This window comes from Acanthaster planci, linkage group LG07 (assembly GCF_054643075.1).
Source record: "Acanthaster planci isolate LZ-2023a linkage group LG07, COTS_SCS, whole genome shotgun sequence".
Taxonomy (NCBI): Eukaryota; Metazoa; Echinodermata; class Asteroidea; order Valvatida; family Acanthasteridae; genus Acanthaster; species Acanthaster planci.
In genome coordinates, this window is record NC_141783.1 from 2,815,888 (window position 1) to 2,831,558 (window position 15,671).

General features: G+C 42.4%; 1 protein-coding gene across 1 annotated transcript in view; it reads left to right on the forward strand.

The window, feature by feature from the left end:
• The window catches only part of LOC110979724 (ras-related C3 botulinum toxin substrate 1-like), a 35,510-nt gene that overhangs the window by 10,333 nt on the left and 9,506 nt on the right, over positions 1-15,671 (forward strand). The window contains exons 2-5 of the mRNA XM_022235765.2: positions 7,697-7,768; positions 10,520-10,637; positions 11,105-11,167; positions 15,458-15,592. Of these exons, the coding sequence (XP_022091457.1) occupies positions 7,697-7,768; positions 10,520-10,637; positions 11,105-11,167; positions 15,458-15,592 (388 nt within the window). The remainder of the gene's footprint in view (positions 1-7,696; positions 7,769-10,519; positions 10,638-11,104; positions 11,168-15,457; positions 15,593-15,671) is intronic.

Here is a 15,671-nt window from a genome sequence, read left to right on the forward strand (position 1 = left end):
AACAAATGAGGCCTAGATAATCCACAAAAGCCAAAGGGTTATGTCAAATGGGATCCAACCAATAGTCATGCTACTGACTCATCAAGCCTCATTAAGTCATGTCAATGCCTCTCCATTTGAAATTGCTCACGTATTGCAATACCTCCCTGTGTCTTTAATTCCCACCTGTCTAAATAGCAATTGAGGGCATTTACTGCAGGGAATCTAAACATGAGCCTGTATAAACACAGATTTCCTGCATTGGACATGCATCTACAACTTTTCTTTAACCCTAACGGTCCCGAATGCTGCGGCGTACTTCTTAGTAGTAAAATGTAGTACTCAGCACTGTCGCTTGTAAGAGGACGTGACATTATTATTCTCTGAAGCCATAAAATACAATAGAGAACACAATATACCGGTACCATACAGTGCTGTGGCACTATGAGTGCATAGTTTCATTGTTCTCTGTATGAATAACAATGGAATAAACCTAGCCAGAAATAGTAATTTGTAGCGTTAGGTCCTTCAGGCTCAGAGTGTTACTTGGTATTTTGTAGTACTGAGTACTCTAAACCAAACAACGCCCGGTACTGTTAGGGTAAAAGTTAAATTTCTTCCTGCTTTTAAAACCCAAACTGTCCAGATCTACATGTGTACCTTGGGCTATTTTATAATTTGATACTGTACAACACCACGGGTACCTTATGTGAATAATAGATTGTGTGCCTGTTCTAGTGCATTGTTGTATAAATGTACACATGTATTGTCATATGCGTTACTCATATTACAGATGAGTGTGTATTCAGCCGCAAGTGAAAATTGGGAAGAAAAAGAAAAACTACTGCTTTATATTGTACAAATGTTGTTGCTATGGTAGTGTGTGCCCGTGGGCAGCGCTTGTCGTAGAAATTGTGTACTTCTCAGTGGGCCTAGTGATCACAGAGAAATTTGATCTGCATTAGTGTAAATATGTACACCGTGTGTGTGCATTATTCCCACTTTCTATGTGATCCTTCGCACCATCTAATCTGCCCAAGCTGTAATAAGTTGGGGAAAAAAATAGGATGGCAGATGCATTATTTGCTGACGGCAAATGTGCTGAGTGAGGAAACAGCTACTAAAGGGTGTTTTTTTTTCCCCCACATATCTCAGCATCTTCTTCAACTTCAGGTTTCAGTTTCTTCCGTGGAATACGGGCGATTCACAGAACTGGGCCTCCAAGAGCTTGCAACATGTTGACCAATCACAGTGCGTGAAATCTGTCGCCCCTTTCCAAGCACGCACTCGGTCAACAGATTTTGGGCACTTTGATTGGCCAACGCATTGCAAACTCACGGAGGCACACTATTGTGAAACGCTCGTATTCCTGAATTGAGAGCCCTTCCACTTACTGCACACCCATTTCTGCTGCTGAGTATGTGTCTAATTTTAGGCTCAGAATTTGGATTTTAAAAAAAATCTGAATTGAGAGCGTTCCACTTACTGCACACCCATTTCTGCTGAGTACATGTGTCTAATTTTAGGCTCAGAATTTAAAAAAAAAAAAAAAAATTAGTTCCAGCAGTGAACATTCAAAACTTATCACGGAGCTAGGGGTGAAAAGCAGACACATCTGGTCCCTGTGCTGCAGTACTCATTACTTTTTTCCATACTTTCACTGGTACTTGTACTCACGAAAACGTACTCATGCTGCTTGAAAAGTATTCAAACTAGTTCTCATTGAAAATTGTGCCTTATCATACTCATACTCACGGCAAAGTACAAATACTGTACATTGTACATGTACTCATGGAAGAGTACTTGACTACAGTACACTGATTAGGCCGAGCCGTGATTCAGTAAAAGGCCTTCCGTAATTACATGTACATGTAGTCAGTCAGGCGGGCGCCGTTGAGCCTTGCAGTCATCCCAGACATGCAGAAATATAGGGCAGTGGGACACATTAATGGTGCGTGTTACCGCACATGAACATGTGCACCAGAAGTCGCTGGAGCCACAATGTACTTCCGAAACACAGGCCCATAAATTACGCGCGCTTAAAATCAATCGCAAGTACATTGTACATCACATTGATTGTACATGGACCAATATTTTCACCCTCAAGTCTCATATTTACGGTACGTTCCGCTGGGTATCAAGCAGTGTGAAGGATTGAAGTAGAGAGCTGAATAGATTCCGTCTAAATACATATGGCAGATCAACAGTAACAAGAAATATTGAAAACTCTTGAAATATGAAATCTCCCAAATATTCATCATGCCTTGGGCCCTGGTGGGGGGGGAACCCCTCCTGGGAAATGGACATGTACTTTTTGTAATTGATTTGGGTTTCAACAGCCTTTGGGGAGGGGGGAAATTATTTGCTGTAAGTTGAAAATGTCCCATTGTTCACATACTGCAGTATTCCAACATTCTGCACTGACAAGAATTACCGTGCTGGCTACATCTGCCTGCCAACTGGAACGGACAGTTTGCAAGATTTATTGATGGACTTGGGCACAGTCGGCGTGATTTACACAGTTTATTTTGAGATGTAACAGTCTCCCCCCCCTCTGTTTTGCACAAGGAATCAATCTATTTTACAAGGGAAGGAGTGCATTTGCTGCCTACCTGTACATGTATGTATGTACAAGTTTCCCTAAATCGGTCAAGCACTGTACATGTGGAACCATCGTTACTGTTCAAAAATATCTGACCATGGATGTAAAGCATTCCGCTTTCGGATGCCCTTCCCCTGCCGATTTTGGCTCTGGAATTTCAAATCTGGACAGAAACACAGATGGCATTGCACGTGCATGTACTATAATGACAGCATCCAGTCAAAATATTTCAATGTCTCTTTATTTCAGCATACCAGACAGAGTAGGAATGATATGATTTCAAATAATTAATAAAGCCTCAAACACTGTGAGGCCAAACAAAAACTTACTTGTGTTTCCTATTACACTGAAATATAAATTACGGTGGTTGGTTGGGTAAAATAATGTTTTTTACTCAAAATTTGTATAGCCAAAAAAAATTAGGGTCGGATGATTGTCTGTATGGGGGCGTGTATATTTGTAACAGGTACTAAGTCAGTGTCAGATTACTACTGTACATGTGCTCGTCAATATTACATATCAGCACTGTGATTGAGTAGTAAAGCAGCTGGTTGTTGAAAGACAAACACACAAGAGCCATCCATCTCATGCCCCCTCCAAATTTAAACAATACAACGTACAGGACGATGTACACAAACTTAGGCTTGGGGCAGGGCACCATAAGTTTTTATATTTCATTGATTTGTCGACTAAACAGATATACATGTAGGTTCTGCTGGAGTTTCTAGGTCGGGTCAGGTAACCAGAAACACAGAGTTTTTTGTTTGGCCTGATGTTTGAGTGCAAACAACTTGCATATATTTTAATTACAGGTTTTGCCTTTACAACGACATATTCATTAACAGTGTTTTTTCAAGCGCTTGTCCGAGAGCTACACGTAATGAAAAAATTTGTTTTCGGACCGGCCAGCCAACCCCGGCAAGCTCAGTGGTCGAGTGGTTTATGACGTCTGCACTAGTAAGCAGGAGGTTGTTGGTTCGAGTCCCACCCGAGTGAGCTTATGAATTTTTCCATTAGCTTTCGGATAAGCACTAAGTGCACAGTGTGCACAGAAAATGCTCCTTTTTCTCCCACCAGGATAACTCCTTCGAGCTGGATTTTGGATGATGATTTCGTGGACTGTTCCTCTTCATCTTGCCATGGATAACCTTGACCCCAAATTGCCTCTGAAACTGTTTTTCAGAGAGGGGGGAACATTGTGTGGACGTGTACGAGTCCTCACCCTACATTATGTGGACTTATTTTGTGCAGAGGTCCACACTATGTATGTCACGCCTGCACATGTGTACATGTGTCCCTGAGAATGAGGAAATAACATTAAAATGGCTGAAAAGAACTTGTCAGAAACACTGTAGTATGATATACATATATATGTCACCCATTGAAAAAGTGGACTGTGTTTATCTTTCACTTTACTGCAGTAACCACATAAGGCACACACAGATTTGTACCTTTCAAAGGAATAGATTGTGGGGATTTCGCAACAGCGGCCTGAAAAAAAGGGGGGGGCAACCAGACATTCCAGTGGGATGGAACTGGTGAACCCACTTGACTGGAGCACGACCTCGTGGGGTCAGAGGTCGGGACATCTCCTTTGTTTAGTGTGTCACCGTGACTGCATGTCTAGTCAGACTTCAGGAACCTTGTAATCTATCATAGTTCAGTTACCCTTGAAGCAGTGGTTGGTTGGAGATTCCTGACATGCACTACATGTATATTTCTACGTGTAGGCTATTTGCCTGTGGTCTGTGCTTGGGTGTGAGGCAGGAACTGATTTTCCCATTTTTTACCAAGAAATCATTCTTTTTGGGGCCCAAAAAGTCAACCCGTGTGAACACATCCAGTAAGAAAATTTGAGGGGAAGAAAAGAATATGCTAATTGTTTATTTACAGCAATGGGTAAAAAAATGGTAAACAACACACGCAGGTTGAGAGTTTTATCCAGAATTCAGTATTATACCAGGCAAGATATGGGACTGAGGGGTACCCCCCTTACCTGTCCAATCCCTATACACACTCTAGACTATTGTTACCTAACACATCCCCCCTAGAAATCTGTAAAGAATTCCTGAGATTCCGATCAAACAATGACCAACACAAAGGCAGGGGGGTGCTCTCCGTCCCATATCTTGCTTCAAATGTTCAGTATTTGGCAACTTGTTTCAGCTATCAACATAACCGGAATTTCCTTTCACCCAATAAATCCTGCTAAAATTTCCAGTGATGTTTGAGATGCATACATGTACATGTACATGAGTGTCCATATGTACATGTATGTTTCTTACAAAAGTACCGGTAATTTCTCTGAAATTCTATGACTTCCCCAAATCCCCTCCCCAAAATATATTTTTTTTCTGTTGCAAACAAGTCTAGATTTACAGGCATGTAGATTTACCCGAAGGTCTTCAGTTTTGCATTTGAGACAGATTTTGCCAGGAAAGTTGATTTTTCAAACTGTCACAAGTTGTATAGTTCAGATTAGTCATGCTTCCAGCAATCAGTTTCCAGCAGGTTATTTCCCGACATGTTGTTTTCCCACTTCAATGCTCAAAACAGCAACTGGGAAATGCAGGGACCTGTACATGTGTTACATATTCATGTAACATGTACATGTAAGTGGCGGAAACGTCTAGAAAGCAGATATGTCAAAAAGGAAAATGGCCTCAGAACCTGTGCACACATACATATCAACCTTCTGAACACACGTCCTTCTCATAACTCAGTTGTTCCTTCCGATATGGATGAAAAATTCAGGAGAAGCTGAGAATTCATACCAAAGGCTAGCACACAGTTCACGTATACCAATACTGTGTAGACCTGCATATTTGCCCAAGAAAATATTTACCGTGTCCTTTGACTGTGTGCGGAAAATATTCATGAGTTATCAGCGTGTAGCTCTAAGAACCTTAGGGGGTTTATGGTTAGACTCTGATACCATCACTTGGTGTTTTATTTAGATACCAACAGTCCATCAGTATATTTGTGATTGCCAGCGCCCCCAGTTGAGACTTTTATCTGTTGGGGTAGGGAGAAATTCATGCCGCAGTGTGTTCCCATGTCTGTGTGCACGTGCGCCGTGTCCCTTCAATTTTTCCACCCTGTCTCAAGTCCCCCGGAGCAATTGACGGACTTTATCTGATCGAGGGCCAGAATTAGGCTGCGATGTTTCAGCGTGATTACCCTGTGTTTGTTGAGACGCAGTCCTTTCCATATAGGGTCCATTTTAGTTTGGTTCACTTATCTACATCAGCAGTTCCACTGGGATTTTCAATCAGAGTTTGGGAAATTTCAAAATGACAGCTTCAGGGATGTTCTATAGGGATGAGGAAGTCCGCTGATTCTCTTATAAAGTCTGCTCTGGATATAAGAACAGTGTCATAACAAAAAAAAAGTGCTAAAAAAGCAAGTATTGAAACTACCAATTTCTTGTGTGTTTTTCTGTTTGTCCAATGCTGTTAAAACAAAAGTCCTGACCTTAACAAACTTGTCTGGTCCCCTAAATTTTCTTGTAGGGAGAGTCCACTGTAGAATTAATGTTTAAACTTCGGTTTGCAATACAAGAGAATCTGTACCTGAAATTTTGGACCGAGAACTCTGGTCTTCAACAGCAGGATGTCCCTGATGTTGCATCCGTGAGCTTGCGAACATGTGATCCCAACACCAGATCATAGACTCCTGAGAGTTTATACCGTCCCCCATCCCCTCGTTGGGATTAAGTGATGGTCCAAACGCTCTGATGTACAATGCACCAGATCATAGACTCCTGAGAGTTTATACATCCCCTCGTTGGGCTTAAGTGATGGTCCAAAAGCCCTGATGTACAATGCACCAGATCATAGACTCCTGAGAGTTTATACATCCCCTCGTTGGGCTTAAGTGATGGTCCAAACGCCCTGATGTACAATGCACCAGATCATAGACTCCTGAGAGTTTATACCATACCCCATCCCCTCGTTAGGCTTAAGTGATGGTCCAAACGCTCTGATGTACAATGCACCAGATCATAGACTCCTGAGAGTTTATACATCCCCTCGTTGGGCTTAAGTGATGGTCCAAACGCTCTGATGTACAATGCACCAGATCATAGACTCCTGAGAGTTTATACATCCCCTCGTTGGGCTTAAGTGATGGTCCAAACGCTCTGATGTACAATGCACCAGATCATAGACTCCTGAGAGTTTATACATCCCCTCGTTGGGCTTAAGTGATGGTCCAAACGCTCTGATGTACAATGCACCAGATCATAGACTCCTGAGAGTTTATACATCCCCTCGTTGGGCTTAAGTGATGGTCCAAACGCCCTGATGTACAATGCACCAGATCATAGACTCCTGAGAGTTTATACATCCCCTCGTTGGGCTTAAGTGATGGTCCAAACGCTCTGATGTACAATGCACCAGATCATAGACTCCTGAGAGTTTATACATCCCCTCGTTGGGCTTAAGTGATGGTCCAAACGCTCTGATGTACAATGCACCAGATCATAGACTCCTGAGAGTTTATACCATGCCCCATCCCCTCGTCGGGCTTAAGTGATGGTCCAAACGCTCTGATGTACAATGCCTCCTACACCCTTCAAAATACCTTGGGTCCCTATCCAGGATGTTGACTTTTGATACGTCGATATAGCGACCAGGTGATTGGATATGACTACGTTCATTTGACATGAATGTGATGAGATTCCGACTTGAGCTCTGCTGGGCAGTCAACACTGAAGACACTTCACATCAATCTACCGCATGCAAAGCCACTTTAAGAACAATTTTTTTCCCCCTCATCGGGAAGTTCCCTGAGTGTTTGGGAGTGGAAGTTGAAGAAATTTACCCTTGTTAAAGTAATCTCAGTCAAAAAGTGGAAGGTTTTATCAGAGCTATGTTCTCCTAGTTTAAACGTGGTATCAAATGTTCTCAGCCTGCAGTATACTTTTGCAGCACGATGCATGAGATTTTGGGGGGGAGGTATTGGTGATTTGTCCAGTTAGGGTTGCATGGTGGAGGTGCCGTGCTTTTAGACTGCTGCTGTGAAGGCTTTACTGTGTAGTAGCTTTCAAAGAAAAAAGTTAGCCTGATAATTAGTCACCATGTCTATGCCTTTATTTCTGTTCTATCCATCCAGGGCCGTCGGTAAGACGTGTCTACTGATCAGCTACACAACCAATGCTTTCCCTGGAGAGTACATCCCCACAGTGTAAGTACAAAAGATATCCAGTCAGTGCACAAGTGCTCCCTCACTGGTGAATTGTAGGTAACCTCGGCCGGCTTGTGATTGACAAATGGCATTGTGTGCCCGGTGCTCTATCGAGGACGTTACACATTTGTGTATTCTATGTCAGATGCAAACAGGTCCATTGTAATGGGCGACTCGGAAGACTCTTGGTGGCAGAACATGTAATGATCCTTTCCTGTTATTCACATCATTTTGAGCATGTGTACATTAGCTCAAACATGACACCAACAATTATTATTTCTGTTATTGACACGAACGATTCCTCAAAAGTGCCCCGAGGCACTGTAGCTCGCAAGCCTGAAAAGTCTGTCGAGAGGAGACAGTGAGAAGCAGTTGCAGTTTTAAAGGTGGGGGGAAAACCCCAGAGGAATAGTCTGGGTAAAATCCAAGGGATCAGGTTGGGACTGAAAACCCAATCCACATGTGGACCGAGCCGGGTATTGAACCCTGACTGCAGGGATGGAAGGTGAGGAAAGAACCACTCTGGAGCCAATAATTTTTTGCAATCGCAGAAAACAGACAGAATTTGCGGAATCAACACTTTGAAACGGCATCCACTGCTTGAAACGGAACTTGCAAAATTTCCCTCTAAGAATGGCTTAAAAAGTAAAGAAAACTTTCTGCAAAGTACTAAAAAGTAAATGCCTACCAAAGCCTTTTCAAATGCTTGCTTTTAATGAACAAATTACGCTGGAAACTTGCTAAATTGCACCACTCCACTGCATGATTGGGCCGTTCTCGCTGCGCCGGTTGCGATACTCGAAAGTGCTATGGCGTACGTGGGCCCCAATTGTGCAGTGGCAGCTGGCACAGCAGCGGCGCGGTACAGTACATTGTGTATACAAACATTGGCCGTTCACATGCGCACCGTACTAGCAATGAAATCAAGGCACAAACAAGTTCTTACTCACACATATGACAGTGGCACACGTGGGGAATTTAGTCTGTGAATTTGCATGGACGCCTTGAGACGAGGCTAGTACCGCATGGAGAAACGATAAAACCGCGGCAGCGAAACAGAAGACTAATTTCATATTTCTTGAATTAAACGAAAGCCAGTAAGCTTGGTGTACCATGGCTGAATGGACCCTCGGAAGTGCTCAATAAAGAGTGAAGTTTTGAGTCACAAACGTACATTTTAAGGCTCAGATTTAATTTTAACTCTATGAATTTTGTCACACAACTGCCAAATAAAATGGCGGGTCGATGTCCAATATTAACATATTGTAATCAAGGACTGTTACATGCAAGACCTACTCTGTGACTTCACTTACATGTACATGTATGTAATCTGATTTCATACATGAGGAGTAGCACATGAATTGTCCATTGATTAACTGTAGCAAGTTTTTGGTGATCACGCGCCGGTGGGAAATCAAGGGGATGGGGTGTGCAGTATTTATTGTCTGGAATTTTTTTTTAATTTTCACTACAGAAATTATAAAAAAGTTCGAAACATTGCAGAATTTTTCCAAACAATATTGTTGCTATTTTTGTTTTGTTTTTTTCTTGGGGGGGCGATGTGGTTGGGCAAATGGTTTCCATGCATAGTTTAAAACTTGCTCTCCTATTTCATGCTTACGAAGGTATGAAACGGAATTTGAATTTCTGAAGCAGAATTCAGGATTTTAGGAAACGGAAAATACCCATTTTCAAAACGGAAAATCATCGACTCTACACGACCCTAACCTGATTTCTCAGAATAAAAAAGGACTGTTAGGTTTGCTTCTGCTGGGCATCTCCAAAGTCTGCGTCTGTAAAAGAAAGTCAAACTAAGTAGATTACAATCAGCATTGCCAGAAACGGGGAAAATTTTGTCAGTTTGCTGGTACTGTTTTGAAGATCACGACAGTGTTGTATGTATTCAAGTCCATCACAAGTTGTTTAACAATTCCAGTCACAAGTCCCTTCACAAGGCCAGTCACAAGTCACAGGGTGAACGGTGACAAAAGAATTCTCTCATCAGAGTTCGTTTGAATAGCTTGTGAATTGGCTTAAGACAGAATGACATGTGATAGACCTATGGAGACTTGGGATGGACTCAAACACAACACTGGCTTGAGATACAAGTTGGTACGTTTAGGAGAGGAATGTACTTTCTTGCGTGTAGTCATGTAGTTTCTTAAATACTAAATACTGGCTTCCATCATTGTCTAGTAACCATTGGGCGTTGGTGTTGAGTTTGGTAATGTTTGATCAAAGGTACCAACCTATAAAATCTTTGACTGGAGCTTCACTCATATATGAATGGATATGTGGAACCTCAGCATTCTACATGTACTGCTCATAGCCAGCCAGCTAGGGTTTCCCCATGGCTATTGATGTGTGTGAGGTGATCAAACAAATTTTGCCAAAAATTTTAGTACCTGGAACAAAATAAAGAGTTTTCAAAAAGACCTAATATAGATTCTGTACAGTCTAATCGTACATTTACTCTATATTTCCTCTCTGAAGTAAATCGGTCTTGTATTCTCTGTCCCATTTACCATTCTGAACAATTTAAAACTTTTTAAGTGTGAGGTGGTAAAATTAAACAGAAAAGCCTGACGGGTCACTAAAATCAGTGAGGTAGGCCACCTCACACTTGAACAGGCAGGGGAAGCCCACGGAAAATAACCTATATCTTTAGCAGTGACGATTGTTTTTGTCTCTAAATCAAGGTCTCCGATGTGACCATGCTATTGAATTGGTACCTTCCGCTCCTTTCCTTAGGTTTGACAACTACTCCGCCAATGTGATGGTGGACGGCAAGCCAGTCAACTTGGGCTTATGGGATACGGCGGGACAGGAAGACTACGACAGACTCCGGCCACTGTCCTATCCACAGACAGTAAGTTGTTGGACCAGACACTTTTGTCCCATCGGTTTAGACATTAAACTGGACATTCATGTTAATTTCAAAACAGACATCACTCTCTGGTCTCAACACAGTCTCTACGCGCATACATAATGAAGAACAGCTGTTTTTAGGGAGGGTCGCGACATGGATGTTTCAATTGTTGGAACCAAGATGGCAGATTATACCATCAGTGCACATGGACAATCAGCACACAACTGCTGCATGGCACACATGGTGAACATTCGCTCTGAAGTGTGGGCTACTCTCTCCGTATGCGGTTCTGCTGTTGCTAGGAAAATGGCGCCCTCTCTTGGTCCTACTCAGGGCAGATAATCTTCCACTGTAAAGTATTCATTGCTTGCCGGAAGAATACTCCCAAGAAAACTGCAACGTGCCAAAGGTGGACCTTGTAGGTTTATGTTGAATTTTAAAAAGTGATTGTCGGTGTCTCTTTCCAGGATATTTTCCTCATCTGTTTCTCAGTCGTCAGTCCGGTGTCGTACGAAAACGTCAGAGCAAAGGTGAGAGCCCGTCGGTATTTTATCAGAAAATTTAGGGAAATACCTGTAGTTTTCTGTCATGAAATGGTACCATGTGATTCGTGAATAGCGTAAAAGAAGTCGGTAATGGCCGATCCACTCTCCGCTCAAAATCTTGTGCACGTGGAAAATGAACTGTAGACTAGTACTGAACTGACACGGGTGCACGAAGTGTTTATTCGCATGTAGGTACGTAAACATTTAGGGCTGAGATCCACATCATATCAAGACATTCAGTGTTTGCTCAGAAGCACTATTTATTTTTCAGTGGCCAACACAGACGTGTGTTAAATGTGTAGAATGCTATAAACTCTATATTTCCATATTCAGAATACCTCAAAGTTATATTTCCATATTCAGAATACCTCAAAGCTATCCTGGGCCAAGTCGTAATAGATGATGGATAATGTGCATGTGTATAGCACATAAGAAAATCAGATGGGAGGCAATACGGCCGTTTCACAATAGTGCGCCGCCAAGAGTTTGCAACGCGTTGGCCAATCACAATGCGCGAAATTTGTCGACCCAATGCGCGTTTGGAAATGGTCGACAAATTTCGCGCGTTATGATTGGCCAGCGTGTTGCAAACTCTAGGTGGCGCACTATTGTGAAATGGTCGTATTCTGATAACAACTTTGCAAAGTCACATGGATAATACCAGCTTTTAATTGGTGCAGACCAAGTGCTCATTTACGTACATGTATTTCGTTTGCTCTCCGTCAATTTCATCATCCATAGGTCTGCAAATGTACGGTAGACCCACGGAAATAGACATACTAAAATACATTTCAATTTTAGCTTTCTGTTACGATGTACGTTTACCGTGAACTATAAATGGGACCACCGATCTTCACTTTGAAAGGCAACTGAGTTCTGTAGGAATTAAACTTCATTTCGCAAAAGCATCTTCAACTGCATGAGCTGTGCACTTAACAGATGTCAGTGAAAAGCCCACTGAGTTGTATTTGTTGTGGGTGGAGTTGGTGGCATTTAGGGTAGCTTTGGCCGCTAGCAGAGAAGGCTCTTGGTAAACATCCGGATTCGTTTTAGGTCACAGAGTTAGCAGGATGGCAGATGGCTACCGAGACAATGGATGTCTCGGATGAGCGGTTTCCAATTTCATGCCCGATTTGCAAATGAGGCATCCAGCCATCAACAGCACCGGCAAAATCGGCCATGGGAAGTGATTGGTCACATAATCGTGTCTCTCGTACCCTAAACAGTATTAGGCTGGGCCGACTCCTGTGTTTGGAGATAAATACAAGGTTCATGTTATAACAAGGTGGTTTCCCAAGTCCAAAAGACCTCTTATTAACAAGGTTTAACTGTATACTCTTTTTGTCCAAGAGTCCCAACATCTTTTTTTTGTGCAGAGACTCCAAAATTTCCCTTGCCAAGGGCAAAATTTCCCTTGCCAAGGGCAAAATTTCCCTTGCCAAGGGCAAAATTTCTCATGCCAAGGGAGGGGAGCCATCATCAAATGTAGTGAAATGTTGTTAAAATGGTGCACTTGTAATGGCTGTTTTAAATGTGTAAGCATTAACCAACCAGACTTGATTTCAAAGATGGGTATTCACAGGTCATCTTCCGTGACGGTCCTATATAGTGTGAAAGCTCAGTTAGAATCTGTTTATTCCCTCAAATCTTTTTGTTTTTTCAATTTCTGATGCATTGCTTGGACGCAGCCCCAAGGGGAGTGGAGTTACATTTTTTTATGGGGTCAATCCCTTCTTTGACAAATGTGACTCTGTTGTTTTCTTTCTGAGTAAGGGATCAGTTCTATTCAGTTCCAGCATTGTAAGCCTCTGCCAACGCAGTGCTGTCATTTCCTAAGCATCATAGCTTGTACTTTCTACTCAAAACCTTGGGTCCATGCAAGTGCATTCATGAGTGAATGATTTTTGAGGATTTGATATTTGGAGATTTTTAGAGAAACGTTGAGATGTTTTTTAAAAGAAAGAAATTAACATAAAGTACGGAATTGTGATGTCATTTTGAACCAGGCAGTGTAGGGTTGAAGCGCGTGCGTGCGCTGGTTCCACGCTGGTTGTTGCGGTAATGCCTTTTACACATATAATTGTATGCATGATATACATGTATTCACTTTGGTACTCTATAAAAGTTGGGAAGTTTCAGGGGAAAGTTGTAGATACATGTAATTGTTAGGAAAAATTCAAATAGAAATTTGGCCCTTTTCTTGGGGGGGGGGAGATTTCTAGCCCATTTGTGTTAGTTGTAGGCCCCCAAGGCTAAGCTAATGCCTCTTGTATTGGCATTAGCTTAGGACGGAAAAGGTAAACGGAAAGGTAAAAATGTTGTACATGCATTTGCTTCAATCCTATGAATCCACAAGATCTGTAAACATTTCGGTCCACTGAATGTTTGTTGAATGATTCACAGCCGTAGACTTAGGAATACCGTATAATAGCCTTAGCAGTGAGTTCTGACTCAGGTCTTGACCTTGAAGTGCTCCCATTGTATGCGCATGCCAAGCTGGCTGTGTTACCCTGCTAGTGTGAATTGATTGTTCACAGGCAGTCAGCACCCCTGCTGTGTCGTCACAGTGTCCCACATGGCAATCCCATTGGTGGGAGGTATTGAGAAATTTCCACAGATGTGCACTGGTGTATAAGCACATGGTTTACCAACTTCTTCCAACTGAGTGTGCCAAAGAACTTGTCAGCACAGAAATCTTTTTATTTCTGAAAAATAGGCTATGGTGGCATTGCAATGAATTTGTTGTAAAACGGTGTTGAAGGGAACGCTTTGACTGTCATCGTGAAGGCGTTTGCCCTCAAGCCCGAAGGTTAAGGCCGAGGGCCCTAAAATCAACCCTGAAGGCAACCTGAACAGGTTGACTGCCGACTAGGAGTATACTCATAGTCACAGGTGTGCCGGATTCTGCCGCTCCGAGTATACTCATTGGAAATGAAAGGCTTTTGTAATGTAAATTGAATACACTGGCATCACCCAAGAACATAACAAATACGCTGCTGGCAGTGTGGAGGACGTACATCTGTCATATGCATGTGTTCAAATAGACACCCGAAAAGTACCTATTAAATATGCATGCATGTGTACAGCGCTTGGCAAGTTTTCAAAGTTTACAATCATGCCCATACTTTTTCTTGTTTGACACCTTAAGAAAGAAGCTGTCACTTCAGACTTTCTCTTTACCGTTTGGGAGTTTTTTATTTATTTTTTCTAGCTAGTCTGAACTGAAAATGCTATTCATCATCTTGCTTGAAGTGGGTAAAATGCAAGAAATGTACAGATTTCAACCATTTCAACAAAGTTTGCGCATTCTTGTGGCACAACAGCCGTTATAGTGAAACTTCTGGCAGCAGTTTGTTAAATATGGCTGATGTGGAAATCTACAAGGCTCTGAAACATCTCCCTGTGCTGGCGGTGCAAGGACTGTTAAAGGTTGTTGTGGAGAGCTTTATAGAGCCCAGCCACATTTACACGTACATGTACTTATAGTCTGAGTTGCTGACTTGAGTCATGTGACTTGGACTCGAGTCGGACTCGTGTCGCTATTTTTGTGACTTGTGACTTGACTTGTAAATACCAGCTTTGACTTGTGACTTGACTTGCACTTGCAAAAATTGACTTGTGACTTGTCTTGGACTTGCAAAAAATGACTTGTTACCGGCCCAAGTCAGACGTTACTTGACCGGCTCCAGATACATGTATTTTTAGAACTTCGTAAGTTGATGCCTGGTTCTTTTTGCTTATTACAGCTGGACAAAATAATGTGCAGCTTGACTTGTATTTGGACAAAGAGACGTGTGACTTGACTTGGATTTAGACCAAATGACTTGTGACTTGACTTGACTTGCCCTGTGACCAAATGACTTGTGACTGGATCTCATGACTTGTGACTTGACTTGGACTTGCATACAATGACTTGTGACTTTCATATAATGACTTGTGACTTGACTTGGACTTGCATACAATGACTTGTGACTTGACTTGGATTTTCATATAATGACTTGTGACTTGACTTGGACTTGCATACAATGACTTGTGGCTTGACTTGGACTTGCATACAATGACTTGCTGCCACCTCTGCTTACAGTACATGGACTTGATGTTTGTTGAGGGGGGCTGGATTCAAAGACTACAAAGGTACAAAGAATGTACCTTTGATCCCTGCATGGTGGAAAATCTTGTTGGTTCCAGGAAGGGCCTTAAAAATGCCTAGAAAGTGAGTGTTACCATGTTACTAATATAGAATTGAATTTTTTGTGGCTGTGCGTGTGGTCACAGTGGGCGCCAGAAGTCAGACATCACTGTCCGCAGGCCCCGATCATCCTGGTGGGCACCAAACTGGACCTGCGGGACAACCAGGAGACCATCGAAAAGCTGAAGGAGCGCAATCTCAGCCCCATCAAGTTCCAAGAGGTAGGCCAGATGCTTCTGTGACCCCCACTTGCAAGGGCGTGGATCTGTTCTATGAGTGGGTGGAGCGATGGTGAATTGT